A 24,252-nucleotide genomic window follows, 5' to 3' on the forward strand; every position below is an offset into this window, starting at 1 on the left:
GAAAGTCTATTTGTATTTAATAGCGACATTGTCTGCGGATGTTGTCAAAAATAACGAATTAGTGTGACAAGTTAATGTAAGTTATATAAATGATAATAAACCGTGATAAAGTTTTCATTGCACTGTGAGTGAAAAGAAACTAAATTGCCCAGTGGAGGCCTAATGCATATTTACATGCATTAAAAACTGCTAGATGTGATTTTATTAACCTCAGGGGAGGAGAAATATAATATTACCACCCTTTTCTCTGTGTAGAATGCTTTCAAAAAATTTTTTTTACAGCTCACAGTTTGGAAACCACACCTTGGTTTGACATGTCCAAAATAAGCCCCTGACCTTGGGAGAATGCAGAACTGGTCAAAAACAATTAACACATCACGTTATAATATATATGATATAATAGCTTTAAGCAGGCAGAACATACACTTAGCAAATCCAAGCATGAGACAGAATTGTTGGGCATAGGAAGAGTTGGAGGATAACTGGAGGTAAGGACCATAAGTGGGGAAAAAGATTATATATATATATATATATATATATATATATATATATATATATATATATATATATATATATAATATCATTTCAATATCATTAGGAATAAATATCCATAAAGACAGAACAATGAGGACAGCTTTCTTGAAATTTTGGCACCAAGAAACTGGAGCAGTGCTTTTCCTATTGGTGCAGTACTGACAATTCTGATTTCAGTTTACTGAATGTGCAGAGGAACATTTGATGCTGGACAGCTGGATTCACTTATTCACATTAGACTATTCTATACCATCTACTTAAAAAGATCAAAAGTTGGGCTGGATAGAGATGAGAATTCACACTTGACTAAGACACCCACGGTCTCGAGCTTATTTGTGCTATGGTTTTCACCCATTTACTGAGAGTGGTGAAGCCACTGTCAAAAATGTTTGGTAATATAACTATTAATTTGACAAGGTTTTGTAAAGAAGTCAAACAAATTAAATGACTATGATTAAGTTTTGTGTTAACTCAGCTGACAGAGACAGCCCACATGAGAGCAGCTGATCTATTACAGACAAAAGAGACTGTCAAGACCATGGATGTCTGAAGTATTTACATGAATGTATAGTTACAGATGACACAGGAGAGGAAGATTCTGAAGGCCCGTGTTGCATTTCTTTAAATTTACTGACACATTCCAGAGACATCTTTTATAAAATTCTGTGATTTAATGGTTTGTTACTCAATGCTGTCAAAGCAAAATTAAACTAAATCTGAACTTCTATTAACACCCAAAATTATTATATATAACTCTGTACAACATATTTCAGTTTATATCCAGACAGTGCTGCGTAGATTCCTAAGTAATCCAGGACTGATGACAAATTACACAACAAAACTAGAAAATCATTTAGATTACTTAAAAATTTAATTAAAACCTAAAATGCTTCTCCGTGTGAAGTTCTGACAAAACAGTTCACACATATTGCTTTTGTTATCAGTCCTAATGGCACAGATGTAATCCACATCATGATTATACAAATTTATTTATGCTTCTAAAACAGCTAGGGCTTGACAAAATCTAGGGCTGGGCAAAATTTATAGCACTGTATATTTCCAAATTATAGTCGATACAATTCCAATACTGATATAAACAACATAAAAGTCACAGAAAAACTGTTAAGAACAAACAAAAAACATGACATCACAGTCAAAAATAAACATCTTGGCTTTGTCAATATGAATATTTTCAAACTAACTTTAGGGAAAACTTTAACACTTGAGGGTAGTGAACTGGGCAGCGCCTTGTAATGATAGTCAGTCAGTGACAGATGCTGTAAATAATATATGAAAACGTGTTTAAAAATCATATCGTGATTTTGAAACATTTTATATTGCGAAATATATTGATATTGAATTATTGTCCATCCCTAAGTATATCTCAGTATTGTAAATATACATTTTAATGTTGCATTTATGGTTCAAATGGATGGTCCTCGTCAACTCGCAGTGCTGAAAACTGCTCAAGTTGCCAAGCTCTAGCTATCAGTTATTTACATCAGGACGGTCATCTACAGCTTGTCATTTTCTCCTGTGAAATATGAGATGGCTAATGCCAGTTTCATATAACGTGTTTCCATGGAAAAAGAGAAGCTATAGGTTGGTGATATGTCACGATTTGTAAACTCAGGCAAAATGAAATGTATTCGGCCATTCCATTCAGTGCAACTTCTTCATGGTGAATTCAGAGCTATAGTTCACGAGGACCCTGTAAATGTAGGACACTGTATGAACACTGTAAAAATTATTTGGTGTTTGGACTCTACAAAAGTATGCAACCTGCCTGCCATCAAACTTCAGGTAATATGAAAAAACAATAGAGAGTAAGACTTTACATAGCTTAGATTTGTAAGGCAGCCAGAATGCTTACTTTTTGAAGTTAACACAAATGTGTTTTACAGCGTAGCTGTAAAATGAATGGAACACTGATAAAAACACAGCAGAGAGTCACGATGCAGGATGCAGAGTTGGTGAGCAGTAGAACTGGTGAGAGAAAGTGTGAGAGGAATAGAAGGACAGAAAGAGAGAGAGAGAGAGAGAGAGAGAGAGTTTTGATGGTAGAATACCTGCTCGTCTCTGAGAGCCTGGGTCCTCTTGGCTTTGCTCTGTCTGTAATACTCCATGATCATCATGGCTGCGTAGATTTTACCCACCGTCAGGTCTGTCGCTGCTGAGAAAAGGACAAGTTACCCTGCACGATTAGACGAGGGGAGATGAACCCTGAGCGAGGATATGGGGAGGGGATGGGTGTGTTCAACATTCATGCACACACAAAATATAGACAAACACACACAAACACACTCTCTCTTTCCCTCTATCTCTACTCCCCCCCGCACCCCCTCCCCGCCCCAACACACACACGCACCCATACACACTCATCCTCTCAGTTACACATGGACACACAAAGAGCCAAAGGTCTTTTCACAAACTGGTTAAAAATATTTAACACTTATTGATATCATTATACATTTGTGATCATTTGACATTATTTTGCAATATTAGCAGTTAATTATTCTTATTACACCGTAAACATTATTATGTTTCTTTACATTATGGTTTACATTCTTACTAATTACACTTACTACATTACATTCTTATATATTAAGGTTAGATAAATTAACATTTTATGGATTATGTAGGAAATCTGTTATGACAGGTTACTTACATTCTCTATGTTGTTATTATTCATAGATACTTCTTTACATTACTGCTCAAACCCAGAAAATCCATTAATTTTAAACATTTTATTTACAAATATCCAGACTGAAGTCCATTTCATAATGTAGATCGGGTACACGCAACGTAAGATAGGCTGTTTCACTGCTGTTTGACATTCTGATGCTGAATTTGGTCACATATCTTAAACATAAATGAACAGAGTCAACTCGTAAAAGAACACAATTGCCCTGCCCATTGTTTGCCCCACAAATTCTTTTTGTTCTTCCCAAATTCACTGGAATACATGGCCTTGGTTTCTATAAAACTGAACCCTTTACTTGTAAATATGATGATGCATGTGGTCACATGTATATGACGTATTGTACAGCCTCGCAGATACCTCAGTAAAAATAAAATCACCTGTATCTTAATTACACCTTCAGAAGAGATGATAATGTATCCTTGTGAAACCCAAATAATTCTACTACACTGAGGAGATTTTTCAACATCTGATTGGGTTGTCTTACAGTGTAAAAGCAGCGAGAAATGGAACTTTTTAAATTCTGTTCTGCACTGATTTGTACACAAAGCTTTAATTTATTACAACTTAGTCTTCCAAGTACAAAAAAATATCTTATCATTCTACACTCTAATAAGATTATGACTATGCTGCAGGACAGAAACAATACATTTGCAATCCTGATTACATTATAAAATGGTACCTTGAATGAACAAATTTTTGGGCAAAGCATACCTCAATTTAGCTTCAGAATGTAAAATAGTATGAAAACAGTTCATTCACAGCCAGCGTTACCGTGTCCACACTGTGAAATGTCCAGAAGCCTTCAAAAAACAACTTAGCTTCATCTACACATGCAGAGTTATGTTCAGCATGTTCAAAAGCCATGTTCACTGCTGCGTTTATTTCAACAAATTATAATCCTCTGCATCAAAAAACAGCAGAGGACTAATTTGTGCTATCTGTAAATTCTAAGCTTCTCATGCTTTTTCAAAGTAAATTTAATATATCATCATAAAAATGATAATAAAACATATGATAACCATGCCTTACAGTCAACAGTGCTAGCTATTCTACATCATGCTTTGTGCAAAGGTTAGTCCCATCATAATCAGGACTAATGTCGTGACTTTGCCACAGGCGTTTTAGCATAACAACAAAGTCACTTTACTGTCTCATGCTTTGATTGTACAACCTTTATAAATTGTTCTGGCCTACTTGTGTTTTGCTATTACCACAGAGTGTAAATGTTAAATGTTCAGCTAATGAAACCCTGGAGTGAAAAGACATCTATAGAGAGTTGATCTATAGTGAGGCACCCTCTGATCGGAGGCACTGGAAATGGGAGCCTGTTTGAGGGCCTGAAAACGGAGTCATTGAATAAGTGTATGTTGGCGTAAGATGAGAGGGTTCTGTGTTGAGCTTTTCAAAGGATCTTTACAGTGTTGTTGAAGGTAGAACCTGTGCTAAATTTTCTAGAATGCTTGACAGATAAATCACTGAAAGCTATTGCTTAAGGTGTTGCATGTGTGTAGAGAGTCCAAAGGAACTAATGGCACAGACAAAATTATGCACATGCTTTGTCTGTTTCAAGTTTAAGGAAACATTCTTGTCTTTGTAAGGGAAGATTTTAATATTATAAATTTTTCAAAGAAAAATTCCTGTCCCTAAATGCATATTGCAGGCATACATTACATACATTTTATGTGATGTGTTTTCATTTCAAGGGGTCACTGAGGAAGCAGAAATGATGATGCTAAAATGTATTTCTAGGGGTAATGGAAGAAGCCTAGCTGTGGGAAGAATATACGCAGTGCAGAGGTCTGTGTGTTCAATTGCATAAGTGTGCATGTATATGTGTGTGTGGTCGTGCCATACAGCGTGGCTCATCAGAGGGTGCAGAGCGGTGACTGGGCTGAGAGAAGCATCCTCTGGTGGCGAGAGTGAAAACCCGGACAAACAAACCTCTGGGCAACTTACACTTGTGTGGTGTAACCAGCAGGTCCAGAGTTTTCTGGGACAGATTTGGCCAAATCGCCATCATCTCCTTCCTCAGCTCAGCGTCCATCTGGTGCTTATCAACACCACCTGCACAAAGAATCATGCACACATACGCACAACAAAAATCCAAAACACATGCAGGTATGCACCAGTGCAAACACACAAACACACACGCACACGCGCACACACACACACACACACACACACACACACACAATACACCCCAAGACATGCATTTTCAAAGGTAAGACATTTACAAAAGAACAAAGAATCCCATAATCAACATTTACAAATTTACAAAGGTACAAATAAACAAGCCCATGGATGGACACACGCACAAAAAAAAACAACAAAAAAAAAAAACACCCACACACACACACGAACAAAAGAAACATATCATTAGTGAGCAACAACTTTATACAAAATAAACCAGTAACAGTAGCAACTTTTATACATATCACAAATACACTATTCATATGCTTTTACACAATAGTTCTGCAAAGAAAATACAGAACTGTAAAACACTAAGTAAAAACATGCCACATTTCATTCACAGACAAATTATATCCATGAAAAAACAGTAGTTCCATTAGTTTAGAGTAAATTGGTGGTTTTTGTTACTTAGGAAAGCAAACCTTTTTTCAAACATTACTTATGCTGTAACATTATTTTCAGTCAGCAATAGCTAGTGCATTACTGTGCTGTCAGACTTGAAAGACCGGCTAGGGCCAGACGTTGGGTAGAGACGTGAGGATTGGTGATCTAAAGGGGGCTATGGGGAAAGAAAGTGCAGAGACACACCACCTGCTGGTTGTTTTCACAGCATTTTCAAAAGATCAAAAGATAAAACTTGTCCCATGGTTTGGTGCTAGCACTATTATTGTGGATTGTGCAGTTGTGATAAAAGACTCTAGTTCAAAACATTCACAAAAACATTTTTTAAAAAGTAACAATTATTTCCAATACTGGCGCATGTTCAAAAATTTATGAGTGACATGGCACTGGTGATGGTCATCACCTAAACTTCATTGTTAACCTTCATTTTTAACAGCAGGGAGTGTTCTGGCCACTTTCCTTCCCTAATGCTGACACTGAAGAATGGCACTGAGACAGGAAGAGTGAAGGAAAGGAGGTAAAAAAGCAGTGCCAAACCTTCCCCACCCTTGGCGATCTTGATGTCCAGAGCAGTACGGATTAAGGCCATGAGCGTGGAGTTAAAGTGCACGGTGTTGTCATCAGCCACTGGTAGATCCATACGCAGTAGTCTCTGTGGGAAGCAAATCAGATTTTGTATTTAGAGGGAATAGTGCTGCTTTGAAAGCACTCGAGGGTTCTGAACCTTCAGGAGGTGTATGTATGCTCTGTGTGTGTGTGTGTGTGTGTGTGTGTGTGTGTGACATATTTAAGGGGAAAGTTAAAAGAATTGGTGTGGAATATAGGCAGGGGGAGCTCAATGACTTTCTGGTACTTCAGAAACATATCTATTCCTATATTACACTAAACATATTCATTTTGAAAGTGTATCCAATTCATCAATTCTGCATTGTGGATTGCAATAATTAATTTGCTTCTTTGATATAAATTAATTAATTAATTAATTAAGTCACTGTCTCTAACCGCTTATCCAATTCAGGGTCACCGTGGGTCCGGAACTTACCCGGAATCACTGGGCGCAAGGCGGGAATACACCCTGGAGGGGGCTCCAGTTCTTCACAGGGTAAAACACACACTCACACATTCACTCACACCTATGGATACTTTTGAGTAGCCAATCCTCCTACCGTGTGGTTTTGGACCATGGGAGGAAACCGGAGCACTTACACAGACACGGGGAAAACACACACAAACTCCTCACAGTTGGAGTGTGGCTCGAACCCTCAACCCCAGGACCCTGGGTCTGTGTGACAGTGATACTCCCTGTTGCACCACCGAATACAGTAAAATTGAATTCCTAAAGAGCTGTACTATTTAATTTGTAATTCAATTTAAAATCTTCTATACAATTATGTAACATAGATCCCAAGATCCATATAGTACAGCTAATATGGATCCAAATATATCAGAAATCTGGCACTACTATGTGTCCATTCAGTCAAACGTTTGGAAAGATTTATACATTTTTGGAAAATGTTATAAGATTCCGCATTGTGTAAAATATCTGTAATTAACAGCAGTATTTAAATCATCTCCAAATGTCAGACAATATCCATTATTTGAGTCCTAACGTTTGACTGGTTTTTTAAGTCTCCTAAAGGAGAGAAGATGAATATGTAAGAATGAGGACAAAACCCTGACAAACTTTAAGCATTTGCTAGACCCTCTTTAGCAAAGGCTGCTCATGTGTTCCTTAATTGTTTTATAATATTAGTTATCTGTTTTTATGGTTTAAAATATGATTTAATGCCCTTAAAAGCACCTAGTCAACAGTAGTCAAAACTAAAATATAAGAGGGAACTAAAGGAAAACTCCAGCAACTTATGCTTCAGTAATGTGCTTTATATTTACATGAATATTTTTAACATGCCTCTGTTTACATTAAAAATAAAAGGAATAGAAAACCTGCTCACTTGAATTCACTTATAATAATAAATGTTCATTTGCTAGGATGCTAGTTAGAAAGTATAAAAATCACTGGAATAGTCCTTTAACATCATATGTCAGTTGTCAGTCAATGAGCTTTCCCTCAGGGAGATTCACCAAATAAAGGCCTGAGCCTTAGATGAACCAACATCCAAAACAATGAATGACTAGCCATCCGTGTTTTGATGTATGGTCCATCCAACTTAGGCTCTAGCAAACACAAACCATCATGACGTTAGAGTGAAATGCCTGCTGGTAATGACCATAGCTCCTGTGGCCCACACCAACAAAAGCCATGCAGAAACAAGTGACCTCCCCTACCCATCCCACCCTCACAAACCCATGCATCTCCTACACACCTGGCAGCATGCAACATGCGTCATGTCCAACATGCAATTACAGCAAGCAGCAGTGCAGCCGAACACAGAAAGCATTGTCCGTTCGGTTCATTCTAGCTCATTCATTTCGGTTTAGTACTTGTCATTGAGACTCAATCAGATGGGCTTCTGGGTAAAAGAAAAGCTTGATCCAGATTCTCTGGTCTCTCAGTGCAAAAATAAAAATAAAAAATAGAAGAAAAACGGGTGCAGGCTATTGGGTTAGGTCAGAGCAGCATTCTCCAGAAAAGAAAAGAATATAAAAAAAAAACAAGAACGCAATAAAAAAAGGCATTGTGAGTCATTTTTGTGAATAAGGATGAGCTAAGACCGAGGATCCGGTTAGCTGCAGTAAAGCTGGAAGGCTACAATGTAATGTCTCAGAGGAACGGGAACGAAAGCGACCGCCTATAACAGCAGGGCAAAATGTGTGCAGGGCGGAAAGTGTTCAGGAGCAAAGGAGGAATATGAATGTAGAGGATGGTGGGACAGATGTTACGTTGAGACAGCGAAGGTGCCCAAAGAAGATACAAACAAGTAGCCATGAAAACATGACAAGAATAAAAGAGGTAGAGCATGTGATGATATGTAATAAGAAATATCCGTGGTATGGTCAAAAATTGAAGTTTTTCTATGGCATAAAATGTCAAACCAAAAAATGCTGGCTTTTTAGGTTTACAATATGTCATTTAAGGAACTGCAAAACCAAGTCTCTTTGAGAAAACTACTCTACATAATTCATGGCAATTTCTAGTAAGCTTCCATAAATTTTTATTAGTCCTCGGTTTAGTGCTGTACATAAAATTATTTTGCTAAAGTAAAACTTTCATGTATGTTATAATTTAACTGGGAATCTCAGGTTAGATCAACATAGCCTTCAGGTTATTAAACCAGTTTAGACATATTAGTAATAAACACATCTTGAGGATTCAAGATATTAATATAAAGACTGAAAGGACATGGACTTGGCATTGCTTTGTGTGATTAAAAAAAAAAATTTAAATAGGAGCAACCACATATGAGCTTATTGCATAAAAATGCTGTACAAAACACTCATATTTTATTTATCTTGCTAATGCCATATGTATTAGCTACGCTTTTTCACTTCTTATATTTAGAATATCTATTTTCTTTTGTTTTATATCATGCCAAAATGCCTCTATTACATTCATTACTGCCAACCACAGTGGCAGTATCACCACTAATACATTTTCAAAAGTGACATCACGTTAAATTATGGAGATCTGGTTGAATTCCCCTTTACTTGAGAATGGATGAAAGAGATCAAGGATGGTGTAATGAGAGTGTGGACATCTCCTGGACCTATGATGACAGTCGGTGGACTGGTGAAGACATATTTGGGTATCCAGGTGTAATAAAGACAAGATGTAGTAGGACAGAATAGGAGAATGAAAAGGAAAAACAGGTTTGGGACCCACCTAGTGGTTACAAAGAGTGAGGCATGCTCCTGTTTATAGGAACCCGCCTGGCTGCATGTGTGTGTGGGGTGAGGAGCAGAGGGCACGGGGGATGGCAGTGCCCCAAGTGTTGGGCCATGCAAAAGGGCGAGACAGAATGCAAAGAGGAGGGGCCGGAAACAGATTAGAACTGCATTGACAGAAGGAAAAGTCTTCGTGAAAACATTGGGCTTGGATTCAGGTTGGATTTTTGGTCACAAAACTAAACAAAATACTGGACGCACTCCTCAAACTGACTGCTTCAAGAACAATTTTGATGCTACTGTTAAAGTACCTATGATCTACAGCTTCAAATTAAAGTGAGAATTAGTTGGTGTGTGTATGTTTTGGGTGTGTGTTTGTAAAAAGAAAGAAGAGAGACAGAGAGCTGGTCCACAGTGTTAAAAAAAAAAGGCCAGAGTTCCTCGGACAGCGCCATCCACAGGGCTGAGGGACGCGGAGGACTGAAGTCCTTTAGGCCTTCCCACCACTGCTGCACACGCACACATGTCTGTGTCTGAATGTGTTTATGTGAGACATATGGGTGATGCATAGGTATGTGTCATTCATTGTCTCTTTCAGTGATGAATCATATACTATATTACCACATTATAAGCACTGAAGAGATCTTATTTTTGTAATTTCATTCAAAATCATTTCCTGTATTTCCTAGGACTACATTAAAGCACTGGTATTTGCTTTAATGCATTAGATTAAAAGACGCATACCACAGAATCAAACTGAAATAAACTGAGTTTAAGAGTTTCTCTGTGTCCTGTTGGTCAGAATGGGGCATTATGCAAACCAACTAATTTACAAATACCCATTTATTTAGACTCCAGTAATTTAGCTTGGTTCATTCCTGGACTGCTTTCTTAAAAAGGCACAATATAAGATTTTACATATATCAGTCGTAAAGCAAAGTGCTTCAAGGCTAAAACTACTTACAACTGCTTAAGCTGTTTTAAACACAAGAAGGATATAACATATGCACACTTTTAAATACATTCTTAAATTGCAAAATTAATGGAATTTCACCATTAATAATCCTATGTAGTCTATGATTAGCTTTTCATGTCTAGGAGAAATATTGCTATAATAATAAAAATTGAATATTAAAATTAATTTTAAACTACAGTTTGCATGGGTTTTGTTACTAGACTACATAAAAAGTAATATAATTTGTATGTCGCCTGTCTGTGAGGACCCTGATGCGGTGCAAAAGCGCTGAGAAGGCCCGTCCGTTCCCGCTTCCCTGTGGATCGGCCTGGCTAACACCTAACAAGCCCCCAACTCCATCGAACCACAACAGCAGTTGCCTCACATCAGATAACAAAGGAGGGCAAAAAGAAAGAGAGGGGAGGAGAAACAACAACGGAAACAAAAGAGAGGAGGTAGAAAACACCAACAGGTTTACGACACACAACGCTAGCCGCTCGGAGTTTGACCCTCTACCTTGTAGGCAACCCGTGCAGGGCACTTCTTCCCCAGGCCTAATGGTGGTGACATTTGCCTTAGCATGTCATACATATCCCTGTAACTGATCCTGCCACTGGGCAACCGAAAAAAAATAATAATAATAATAAAATAATATAAAATAAAGTTAAAAAATAAAACATAACGACCACATCGGGTGCATGAGCAGGGGGAGGGAAAGAAAAATTGAAAGGGAAGAGAAGGTTGGGGGGTGTGGGAGAGGAGAAAAAAAAGAAGGTTATTTGGGCCAGTGAAGGAAAGAGGCAGTCTAGGCTGGTCAATGACTGGTGACAGAAGGAGAGAAAGAAGGGAGGAGAAAGAGAGCCCTAGCTAGCTAATCTCTGTGCTTAAACCACGTTCTATGCAAACAACGGAAGGGTTGAGGGGAAGGGAGGGGTCAGGTTGCATAGAAGTGCAGGACGGTACGGTGGACACTTTGTCAATGCAGTTTCTGTCCCCCTCCCCCCAGAACAATGCACGCTACCATGTCAACTAGGCCTAACAAGCGAAACCAAGAAAATACGTAAATAAAAACATGTCAAAGATGAAAGATTTCTTCTTCTTCTTTAAAAATTTGAGTTTTCCCTTTGTTTCCATGCTTCTTTCATGAGTGTCTGCATTGTCCTGCACATTCTCTTTGTCATATCAGAATGCAAGTCGAAATGGTGAGTGTACATAAAAAAGAAAATGTTGTCAAAAAGGGACTTAAAAAAAAAAAAAAGAAAAGTAAAGCGACATTCATTCCATTCTGGATGCTTATAGCAGGTGCTATTATGTGTTTTTAATGGAAGTCAAACCTTGCAGGCCACCCTATGAGGACATTTCTTTCCTAAGCCCAGAGGGGGGTCGATTACTCGCAATAAACTGTACATATCCTTATAATGAATGCGCCCGCTGCAAGAAGAATACAGGGTGGTTAGAGCACGCAATGCAGAACAGAGACAGTCAGAGGAAGAAGAGCACAAGATTACACACAGGAAAAGAACAACATTACACACACTAACACACACCGAGTTCATCTGCTCGTCACCCACTGGAGCTGCTGGTAGAGACTCGCTGAAGGCCAGAGTCCTGCTTTCTTGTTAAACATGTCAGTAACACTTGCTTTCGCCTTGATATATCCTAAACCTTAATTACATATTTGTGTGGGAGATACTTATAATCTCAATCTCATGAAAAGCTATAATAGTCTGAAAAAAACATGTTACATAAACTACATAATCAAATATATAGCTAATATATAAATATCTAAAAAAAAACATACATACAAAAATGTACACTCTGTGTTAAGCGCTACAATTCATGCTTTCCACTTTCTCACTGCCTTTCATTTGTCCTCTCTTTCATCTCTATCTCTCTCTCTCTTTCTCCCTCTCACACTCTGTCTCTCTCTCTCTATCGCTGAGTCCTGGTGTCCTGCAGCAGGAGGGTGACAGGCACTGGAATGCAGATACCAAGAAACTTAGCGTGTTCCGTGGAGGAAGTTGAGGGGTTCATGGATAGGAAGTCGGCACAGTAAGTTTTGCTGGTAGTATGCAGTATTCCAGAGCAAGGGTTGGGGGTTTCTTGAGGGAGGTGAGAGGGTTCTTCACCGTTTCACAGGACGGGGGTTGGAGGGAGGATACGGGGATGGATGGATCACAAAAAAGATCCATGATCCCCACTCTCCAGCAGGGGGCGGCACTGGCCAGGCAGCTGTGAGGGACTCGATGTGTCTCCACACCAGTGGCTCATGAACCAGAGGGTCCATTAGACAGAGATGGATGGGCAGTGGCTTCTGTGTTTTCCCAAACCTCATCCAGGATTTCTGCCTGTTTTACCCATTTCCTGCTCCCAAAACGATTCTACTTTCATGAATGAGCACTATTAGAAGCTATTTTTGAAAAGGAAGGGGTCTTAGAAGGGCAAAGGTATGACAGAACCTGTGTTTTACAACAGTATTTTCAACCCAATTCTTTGCTCCAACAGCCAGTCCACATTTTCGCCTTTCCTCATCATTATAAAACACTATCTGTGTCTTTATATTTATTGCTGTTGTTTTTTTTTATTTCAAATAATCAACTTTCATTTAGTTTGATTGGTATTCCATTATCAACTTAGTTTTCAATTTTACTCTTCACCCCACAGTATCTCAGGAAATACAGAATTGTGTGTAGAAACGTTATCACAAAAACAGTTATATAAATAAAGCTCTGATTTGAAATAACAGAAAAACATAATTACTTTATGTGATGTTTTTCATTATTTATAGCAGTCCATTTTTAGCATTCAAAATACTTATTTAAAAGAAACCTGGGTACTGCTGAATTACATCTAGGTATTACATTGCTATGCTATTGGAAAATTAGTGAGGTTAAGGTTAGTCTAGATATTATTTTTAATACCAGACAAACAACTTAAAAAATATAAAATACAGCAAGCCAATTTAGCAAAACTCTTACAAGAAATACAGTTAGCTATAGATACACAGTCAAATAAAATGTCACAGCCTTTTGACACAATGACAAAATCTGACAAAAATTAAGAAATATACTATTGAATATATATTCATTTTCATATCTACATAAAACAAAGTGATAATGATTACCATAGTCTTGGGAAAGCAAGAAAATTTAACACTGGTTAATGTTGTTTGTACAGGGTATGTCTAAGGCTGGCTATAATTAATAATAAATACTGAAAGAGGTTTAGAGCAAAGTTGTAACAAAACTGTGGGCTGTCTAATGGGCAGCAGGGACTGGGCTGAGATACTGTATAGACGTCATTTTTTCTGATCCTGAAGGAAATAGCACAGAACAAGTTCAGAACTTCTCACAGTGCATTCACGATTGTATATTGTGTCTCTAAGTGTATAGAAGAACACCCTAAGAGACTGCTCTCAGCAGAGTCTGGAGATGTGTTCTCTTTGTTCCTGAGAATGAAAAACTTTTCCTCTAATAGATCACTGTAACAATTAGTGGACACTTTATTAAAAAGTGAAAGTCTCTGAAAAAAACTGTTATATTCAGCAATTTTTAAATGACGCTTTAAAAAGATGGCTTGTTCTGCCAGTGGTTCCATTTCTGTGATTGCCACAAAATGCTGTATAGAAAAAAAATCAATGTTCATTTGGGATTTATACAGACCTTTGACAAAAATGGATTAGTGTTCCTAGGTTCACTGTCAAAAAGATTAGTTGTTTTGACTTAAAACAGTAAGTTTCTTGGCTGCCTCAAAGTTTGAGCATACTACTTCTCTAATAGCAGTAGCAAGACCAAACCTGCTTTATGATATGTTTTAAGGTCTTTAAAGGTTTTAAGGAAGCCCAGGTAACGTAAAACAACAAATTTAATTTACAATGTACAGCATAAATATCACACGACAGTTTATATGCATAACAATGTCAGCATAAAGTAGTTATTGGATTGGACACACTGAAAAGTATATATGACTGGGTTAACATGTGTGTTTTTTTGAATGTTTGTGTGTGTTTTTCCACAGAGACTCACCAGGCAGCAGGGTCATACTCCGCCCAAATCCTCACATATTCATCGAGGTGATGAGGACCCAGAATGGAGGAGTCCCGTGTGAGGTATTCAAAATTGTCCATGATGACGGCCACGAATAAATTCAACATCTACATACACACACACACACAATAGAAAGAATTTTCTCAGAACATGTTTCATTCCATTTAACACATTAAGATATAATATTCACCAATGATTAAAAACATTTTTATATTAAACATTGATTTATGACTCATTGATAATTGAAATAAAAAAAATCAGAAATCTCTAGGTGCATATTCTAACAATCACAACAAAAAAATATTTTAAATATTGTGGCATTTATGTAATCAGTATTTCAAATATTATGTTTAAAGGAAAAATACTACTTTTTAACATGCACTGTAAAAACAATTACCAGGAAAGAGCAGAGGAAAATGAACGAGACAAAATAAAGGTATGCAAATTCGCTTCCACACATGCTCCCCATGTTCCCAGAAAGAGGATCACACTCTCTGTTCCCCAAACATGACAGCATGATGTCATGCCATGCCTCTCCTGTTGCACTCCTACAAACACACACACACACACAAATAAACATTTATAGATGGGCTGTTTGAATTAATTCAATCATTTAAATGTGTCAATCATTAATTTGCTGCCATTATGGCCATTTAGACTGCAAATTAAATAAAGGGTTATATCTGAGGTTTACAACGTATTGTATGTTATATCCTGTACAGTCCTAGTTCATGATCCACCCAAGTGATATCCTCAAACCTGAAAAGCAGCATGAGGGCCTGGAAGAAGGTCCTGAAATTGTTGTGTTGGTTGATGGCACTGTCTCCATCCTCCTCAATCGCAATGTTACCAAACAGCTGAAAGAGACACAATTCAGTACCAGTATCAGTATCTCAGTATCACAGAGACTGTGAGGTCACTCTATCATCATAGTTTTACAGATAATCTCTCCACCTACAGCAAATGAAGTGAATCATATTCAGAGTGGTTACTTTATTTTGGGTGGCTGCATTATCCACTGTGCTAACAAACCTATATTTTTATAGGCAGAAGCACTGTCCCCACTATAAATAATAAAGTCACATAATATACCTATTCTATTAGTTTTAAATAATATCTAGCATTAAATATGTAAATAGCATTAACCATAAATCACAGATGAAAAAAAAGAAGCAGATGGAGGAAAACTTACCTGCATGCCAATGATGGCATAGATGAAGAAGAGCATAGCGATGAGTAGGCACACATATGGCAAAGCCTACACAGAAAAAGTTATATCCCAGTGTGAGGGCCATGTTACTAAAGACTGCTTATGATTTTTACAAAGGATTTCAGGTTGTATTGAATAATACTGTGTGTGTGTGCCTGCTTACCTTAAAAGACTGGACAAAAGTCCAGAGCAGGATGCGAATGGTCTCACCCTGCCTGAGCAGTTTAATCAGACGAGCAGCTCTGAAGAGCCTCAGAAAACTCAAATTGATGAAGTTATTCTACAGAGAGAGAGAGAGAGAGATAGATAGATAGATAGATAGATAGATAGATAGATAGATAGATAGATAGATAGAGAGAGAGATAGATAGAGAGATAGACAGACAGACAAGATATCAGCTGAAATGTTGTCAGCTGCTGACAGAAGGTTAATTGTTTTTTTGTGTATTAGTAGACAAAAGAAAGAGGGGTGTTACAAACCAGGGAAGGTAGAGAAATGTTAGAAAATAAAACAAAAATTGGCAAGACTGAGCAGGCCCGGCATATCCGAGGGAAGGAAAGCAGCAAAAGGGAAAATAAAGGGGGGAAAGGAGGAACTCATACAGAAAAGACAGAACCTAAACAGAACCTCATCCTTTTGGGAGGAAAAGTGCAAGACCCTAACCTGGTGTCAGTAAACCAAATGCACTGCTAGCCCACAGCATGCTAAACCCACACACCACAGCTAACGGCCACTCACACCACACTGGCACAGGTCCAAGGTCAAAGGAACTGGGCTTAAGGATGATTAAGGTAAATTTGAAATAGAAAAATAGGTATGTTCACCATATCTTATTATATAAACATGATTCAATTTGTTATTACATAAGTCCATATAAGTCCATGCAATGTTATGCATTAGAATTACAGCTTATTTCCAACTTATTTCCAAGAAAAAAATCCCCTAATGTCTTAAAAGTGGCTCAGATGTTACTCTACACCTCTTCTTTCATTAAGTATGTATAAGATTTATGAATGTGAAATTAGTCCCCACCTCTACCTATTTTGATTTTGAGTCTTTGGGATGCTGTAGTTTCAAAGCAGCCATGGTACAGACTGCTTATTTAACTCCATATATATCTTTTAACATATAAAACACATGGCTATATTAACAAAGCAAACAACAAAAACTTATTATTATTATTAAAATTATTAGCTATGACCTAAGGCTAATGTGATTAACTAAAATGGCCATTGGTTCAGCATCTACACTCTCAAACTGATCCAACACCAGATCAAATGTATTTGGTTTACAGTTTTTTAACAAAACATACTTAATTAAAATAAATTAAAAAAGGTAATTGAATTTTTGAAAATACATACATGCTTGTGCCTCAGGTCTTTAAGTATGACATAATAAGTACTGTACATGGCATATGAATTAATTATGTCCTTAAACCCAGTACCTATAATAGGGTGGGGATAGGGATAGGGACTGGAATAAGGAGTATGCAGTGTGTGCATGCAAATCGTCTTCTCTCCACCAAAAGCACAGCAGAATTTCCCATAAAGCAGGACAGCTCCGCCTCCATCTGTGCCACAGACCCTTCAGTGACCTTTAGCAGCTTATGACAGGAGTGTTTTTGAGACTGTTTATTTAAATACAAATGCCCAGTTAGAGGAAAATTTCACAAAGCAGAATTTCTCAGGTGAAAAGAGATTCATATTCCATTGTAAAACTCACATATCATGTTAAATTTCCTTTTTTAAATATTCAAAATACATCATATACTACCCAGTCCACACTGTTCATACATAGAACCTAAGCTGCAAAATACAAAAAACTGCTATAGAGTATTTGTGATGTCACAAATACAGGGCAATATAATCATGATAATCTTGATTATATATTTGCGAATAATAAAAATTACATAATAATAGATGAATAATTTTGTCTTTATTAAATACATAATCATGGCTAAAACCATTCTTAGTAAGAGCCTTTGAAAATGTATAAATGTAAATGTAAATAAGTGGAGGTTACTATTTGAAAAGATAAAAAGCCAGACATGGGCCAAATAAGATATCTAGCTCATTGCAAATCCTGCTTTGTGAAACAGCCTTTTATTATTGTACACTAAGCTGGTTTTATCACAAAAAAGACATAAAGAACATGCAGATATTGTGAAAATACATATAGCTATACTCCCTATATTTACTGCTGAGTGCATTCTAGCTACAACAGTGTGTGTATGTGTGTGTTTGTGTGTTACAACAGCCCAATATGTCTGGGCTGGGTGTGTATACACTGTGGGAGTGAAACACTTTAAGTGTCACATAGAGCAGGGATCAATGTTGATTTATATTCAAGCACATGCATCATCATCACCATTATCATCATCATCAGCCACATAGGAAAACAGATGCATTAAGATTTCCAAAAAATTACAAACCATCTACATGGAGATGTTGCAGATGCATGGTTTATAGCAGCATTTTTGGAGGTTGATAATAACAACCAGTGTGATCGGCCAGGCCAGGTCACAGATGGACACATGAGTTTCACAGTGCATTTTGATTGGATGAATTCGTCAGAGGGTGTAGCCGCCAATATAGCAGCGATTAAAGAAAGCATGTTAAAAAAAAGGACAGAAAAAAAGGATAAAACAAGAAATGAATAATCATTATGCAGATATTTCAGTCCAAAAACATTAGTCAATTAAAAGCCATATTCAAATCATTATAACATAAGTTTAGCATATAGTAGTGACAATTAAAAAAAAACATAAAACAATACTGAAATCAGAATGAAAGCCACATGAAACAATACTAAAACATAGAGAGAAGCTAAATGCTTTGAAATGTTTGCTTTATGATTTTCTTGTCTATTCAAAAGAAAAAACTGAAGTGTGCAACATTTCTGTATCTCTGAGTCTGAGATAGCAAGCATTTTTTAGAAGCACGTAAAGGTCAAAATGATGTACATGATCAGGTGGTGCTGCTGATTTACTGAAAGACAGTGGCTCATCAGAACACACACACACCCATACACTTGCACAGGCCCCCACCTTCTAAACAGAACCACACTGTCTTGACTTGGGGCTGATATTCCAGTTTACAAGTGATTAGGAAAAGAAGAATTGGTTGATGTTGGTTAATTGTTCAATGATAAGAGTGTAAATAACAAATGTACACTATATCTTTACCCCAAAAAGACCCAACTACTGCCACCAGACATATCTTGGGTGATACACTACATTTGAGAAAATGGTGCACATTTGACTTTTAACTGAACTATTGATTTAATTAAGCTACAGTAAAAGAGTGTGTGTTTGATTTCAGTAGGGGATAACGGTGATGTAAGTGAAAGCTGTGTGAGCTGAAGACATCCCAATGCTGTCTCACTGATCTGCTCCAAAGTCCAACTGGGACAATTATATAAAACCTTCAGAAGATCCTTCCGCTTCAGTGAGAAGGGAAAGATCCTGTGGAGTTTCTGTCTGTATCTCTGACACACACCAGCACACATGTATACACACACTCGCACCCATACACACTGAGTAGCCCCTCTGCAGGAAACACTTACCCCTAATTCTGTGACTAAAATATCGGTGATGCTGCCAAGAACAGTCACACAGTCAAAGATGTTCCATGCGTCTTTGAAGTAGTTCTATAGGTGAAAGAAACATGCCTACGTGTCAATTTTATACTTATTTAGAACACACTCAAATATATACATGTCCTCATTTTAAATACTTTTCCACATGTTTACAATGTCCCATAAATATTTATATGTACCTACACTATATGGCAAAAGTATTGGGACTTTCTCACAGGTTTATAAAATCAAGCACATAACCATGCAGTCTGCCTTTACAGTCATTTGTGAAAGAATGGGTTGTTCTAAAGACTGAATTCAAGCATGGTACTCTAACAGGATGCAGCCATTACAAGAAGTCAGTTTGTGATTTTTTTTCCCCTACTAGATATTTCATGATCAATTGGAGTGCTATGTTTGAAATGTGGAAGCATTTAGGAACAATAGCAAGGATTGCTGAGTGCTTAGCCGCATGGTGCATAAAAGTCACCAATGGCTGCTGACTCAATAACTGCAGTGTTCCATCCAAAAACTATGCTGGGAGCTTTGTGGCATGGGTTTCTATGGCCAAGAACCTGCATGCCACAGCATTACATCGCTGAGCACAATGCCTTGCAATGGATTAAGTGTTGGAGCAGTGGAAACATTCTGTGGAGTGATGTTTCAGGCTTCTGGAATGGGCAATCTGATGGACAATTACACACCAGACAGCATTTTGCCCATGGTAAAGTTTACAAAGGCTGGGAAATGCTATAGGTTTTTCAACGGATGATCTCTTACATGCTCTTCTTGATGAATGTGCAAAAATTCTCACAGAGTAGAATGTCTTTAGAGAATATTGGAATATATAATGTTTTATAAGTGTGGTGGGATCAACATATTAATGCCTATGAATTTATAACGAGATGTCAAAAATACCTCCTGTATGTGTAATGTTTAGATGTCCAAATAACTCTGTCCATATACTGTAAGTATAAAATGTCCCAAATAGTATGATGTCCCTATGTATATCACACACTGAAGTATCTGAATGTAATAAGTGTCCTGTCTAAATGATATGTATGTATTTTTATATAATAACAACATTATTTTGTACAGTTAAAAAAAAAAATCAAACGTCAAAGTCAGGACTGTTTTGCTGGTAGCTCAGCCCTGTATACAAATGTCAGGACAGTTTCACTCTGAAGTGTCTGAAAATAAACAAGAACACAGCCTTTCTCTCTATTGAGGCTGTTTGTTCCCTTTCCCCTTATCACTTTTCTCCTTCTCTGTTTAAGGACAGCTTGGTGCCTAAGGGTTTTGTGGCACACATGCTGAGTGTGCGAGTAATTTTTGTGCTGTCCAATGTAAGCCTGGAGTAAAAGAGTGCATTAAAACCACTCTAACTATTGGATGCAGTGAAACTATGAAATCCAGACCCTGAACTTTAATGCTCCAGCCAAATTTTAAATACCCGCCCTTGTGTGTTTCTTTGAGCTTCTCCTCTTCCTATTTTTTAATCCCTCACCATTAAATTAAAAGGATGATTTTTTTACCCCTTCTTCTCCTCTGTCACCTGGATTTGTCCTTTGCTCTATACTAGTCTCTGCATCTTTGCCTGCATAGGCATTGTAACATGAAGAAGGTTGAAATGTGCTATAAAGGATGCCAGTAATGCATGTTTGCCTGTAAAAGGGACACCTGGGTATGGCCTAGCCTAATGTGTAAAGCTAAAATTTATCCAACAGCTAGAGATCACAGCTCAATGAAAAACTATGAAGATGTTATGTAGTTTGACATACAAAAACACACAAACTAAGATTTCTAGGCATGTTCACTCACCAGTGCACCAAACGCAATGATCTTCAAGACACACTCCAAGGAGAACAATGAGGTGAAAACAATGTTCAGGTTGGCAAGCATTTTCTCATAGGTTTCTGAAGCTCCATAATACTGAAAACACATAAAACACACACACACACACACACACACACACACACACACACGCACACGCACACACGCACACACAGACCTATCATACCAGATCTGCAGATACCAGAATATACTGCATCATGAAATTAACTAGAAATGTGTTTCATTACCAGACATTGCATGGTGCTGTGTGTTTTTGAAGTGAGCTACACATTTAATTAATTTCAGCATTCGTCTGCCCTAAAATGTACATTCTAATATTTTTGAAAGAAAGTGGGATGAAAAGTTTAAATGAAGTGCTGGCCCACCTTCATCATGAGAACAATAGTGTTGAGAGCTATCATGGCCATGATGGTGTATTCAAACGGTGGAGACACCACAAACTCCCACATACGGTATTGGAATGTCTGTTTATTCTGAGGCATGTGGCGAGTCAGAGGCTTGGCGTTAATGGCAAAATCTATGCAGGCTCTCTGTAAACACAAGACATGATTTTAACATTTGAAAAAATTGAGTGCATGGTGCATTAAAAATATTACCCCTATGTTAAAAAAAATGCAAAAATGGCCATGTTTGTAGACCTGATAATTAGTTTGATAAAACTGTAAGTCCCCCTCCAGGCATTGAATAAACTCCTAAAAATTAGTCAATCAAAATTAAATATTTAGATGTTATTCCCAAGAACAAAAATCCCTTAATGTCTTAAATATGGCTTGGGTATAACTTTACACCTTTGCATTCATTCAGTACTCACAAATCTTTTATTGAAGTTATTTAATAATTTAATTTTATAATTTCGGGCTGTGCCCGAACTCCTCCCCTCAGCCCTATACATACATTGCAACCTCCAGCCTGTCTCCACCCTTTTTCTTGTATTTATTTATCCAGTGGGGGGTTTTGGCTTCATATACATTCCTAAACCATCCTGAACTCCTCCCCATAAATATCAGAGTTCACCTCCCCATATCAGCCTTTACAGGCATGGTTTGTACTAGCAATATATCAATTAGTCCCCATCTTCTAAAACTATAAATGCTCAGAAATGGCCTTAACTACATATTTCGCTTGTTGTATATCTTCTACCACATAAAAAACCTCACATAGAGGTTTAACAATGCTAAAACTGGATTTTCACTAAAGGATTTTTTACGTGTTTTTACACTTTGTTTATGGAACTCTTGTATTACCTCATTCTTTTCCAGACTGTAATCCTCCATCATCTTATCTCCTTGCTCCTGGAACGTTATGATGATGAGAGCCACGAAAATGTTGACGAAGAAGAAGGGGAAGACCACGAAGTACACCACGTAAAAGATGGACATTTCCATCCGGTATCCCGGGCTCGGGCCCTGATTCTCGTAAGTCGCATCGACTGAATGTTTCAGTACCCTGAAGGAAAAAAAAGTATGGGCAGGATTTAAATTAGCTGCCACTATTTTTGTTGTAAATTTCTTTTAGTATCATAATGATACTGTGATGTCATATTCATGTGATTTTCTGCCTTTTTCTAACGCTGTGTGAAACAGACAGTGTGTACTCACTGCGGCCACCCCTCTCCGGTGGATACGGTGAAGAGGGTGAGCAGGGCCCAGAGCACGTTGTCGTAGTGGAAATCGTACTTCTTCCACTCCCGCTTCTGCGCCTTCACTTCGTTATCCCGTTCGTACACCAAATATTCGCCCCTAAATAAAAGCCAAAATTACTTCAACTTACTGAGTTTTGTTGTGTGAGTGTGTTTGTGTGTATTATTTTTACACAGAGTTTCAGTGATTTATATTTTGCATCAGTTTTTTATTTCCACGTTCAAATTTCTGAAACTATATTAGAAATGTTTCACCCCGGTGTAAATTCTGACCTGCAGTCTCGCTCAAACTCCTTGGACTCGTCAGTGCAGTAAAAGAATTTGCCTTTGAACAGCTGCACTGCCACCACAGCGAAAATGAACATGAAGAGCATGTAAACAATGAGAATGTTCAGCACGTTCTTCAGGGAGTTAACCACACAGTCGAAAACAGCCTGAGGACAAAGAGAAACTAAGTCAAGGGAATGCATATGTGAAGAGACTCATAATCTATCTGAAATTCACATTTGATTTATTACTTTATTAAAACTTAAGCAAAATTCTGGAAAATTTATTAAATAAAAGAACATTTCCAATGTCCACTTTTTAAAACAAGGGTTCTGTAGGCCTTGCGTAACAGTCTTTATTTGTAACTTCTTAAAAAATCTATTTCAAAATCAGTTTATTTTGCTATGTCTTTTATGCATACAAGACATTTGTCCTGCTGATTTGTAATCAATAAAATTAAATTAGTGTAAACTTGGAGTGATGAAACATGAAATCCAAAGACCATTACAAGTTCATGTTTAGCAGCCTGACGTCCTCCACAAAAGTGAACTATTAGCCTCTTATCACACTCAAAAGAGTAAAAAACACATCATACAAGATGCTAAGATTGTTACCTTGAGCTTGGGCAGACGTTTGATGGTCTTCAGTGGACGCAGCACTCTAAGCACACGCAGAGATTTTATGGTACTAATGTCTTTTCCTTTACTGCTTCCACTGCAGGGCGGCCACAATAGAGAAACACACACAAACAAACATACACATGAACACAGGAAGGGTTAGGAGCACAGAAAAAAGTGGTAGGTGCCAGTTTCCAACATGGGTGCCTGGGGGGGCTGCAGCACCCATGGATGGCACAGGTGGGCACTAACTTGAATGTGTGTGTTAGTAGGTCATACAAGTCAGTAAACATGCCTGCTACACATTCATCCATAGTTTATGTTACAGAAGAATGCGCTGCAACTACACACAGTTGACAATGAGAATGTAGCCTGCTATAGTTAGCCTAGCAAGCCCATCTCGGCGTGCCCGCACGCACACACACACACTCACTCACACACACACACACACACACACACACACACACACACACAC

General features: G+C 37.7%; 1 protein-coding gene across 11 annotated transcripts in view; it reads right to left on the reverse strand.

Moving 5' to 3' along the window:
* The window catches only part of cacna1aa (calcium channel, voltage-dependent, P/Q type, alpha 1A subunit, a), an 86,853-nt gene that overhangs the window by 15,062 nt on the left and 47,539 nt on the right, over nucleotides 1-24,252 (reverse strand). For 4 of the 11 annotated variants that reach the window (XM_066641925.1, XM_066641930.1, XM_066641922.1 and 1 more), the window contains exons 26-41: nucleotides 23,775-23,874; nucleotides 23,167-23,327; nucleotides 22,853-22,993; nucleotides 22,499-22,700; nucleotides 21,620-21,784; nucleotides 21,222-21,332; nucleotides 19,389-19,472; nucleotides 15,988-16,104; nucleotides 15,807-15,872; nucleotides 15,374-15,471; nucleotides 15,012-15,162; nucleotides 14,594-14,721; nucleotides 11,903-11,999; nucleotides 6,368-6,482; nucleotides 5,195-5,302; nucleotides 2,604-2,707 (exon numbers count right to left, since the gene is read on the reverse strand). In XM_066641925.1, coding sequence (XP_066498022.1) covers nucleotides 2,604-2,707; nucleotides 5,195-5,302; nucleotides 6,368-6,482; nucleotides 11,903-11,999; nucleotides 14,594-14,721; nucleotides 15,012-15,162; nucleotides 15,374-15,471; nucleotides 15,807-15,872; nucleotides 15,988-16,104; nucleotides 19,389-19,472; nucleotides 21,222-21,332; nucleotides 21,620-21,784; nucleotides 22,499-22,700; nucleotides 22,853-22,993; nucleotides 23,167-23,327; nucleotides 23,775-23,874 — 1,948 coding nt within the window. Of the gene's footprint in view, nucleotides 1-2,603; nucleotides 2,708-5,194; nucleotides 5,303-6,367; nucleotides 6,483-11,084; nucleotides 11,182-11,902; nucleotides 12,000-14,593; nucleotides 14,722-15,011; nucleotides 15,163-15,373; nucleotides 15,472-15,806; nucleotides 15,873-15,987; nucleotides 16,105-19,388; nucleotides 19,473-21,221; nucleotides 21,333-21,619; nucleotides 21,785-22,498; nucleotides 22,701-22,852; nucleotides 22,994-23,166; nucleotides 23,328-23,774; nucleotides 23,875-24,252 lie in introns of all 11 variants that reach the window. The other 7 variants (XM_066641931.1, XM_066641924.1, XM_066641929.1 and 4 more) reach the window with 6 other exon arrangements.

The sequence above is a fragment of the Hoplias malabaricus genome, chromosome 13 (assembly GCF_029633855.1).
Source record: "Hoplias malabaricus isolate fHopMal1 chromosome 13, fHopMal1.hap1, whole genome shotgun sequence".
Classification (NCBI taxonomy): domain Eukaryota; kingdom Metazoa; phylum Chordata; class Actinopteri; order Characiformes; family Erythrinidae; genus Hoplias; species Hoplias malabaricus.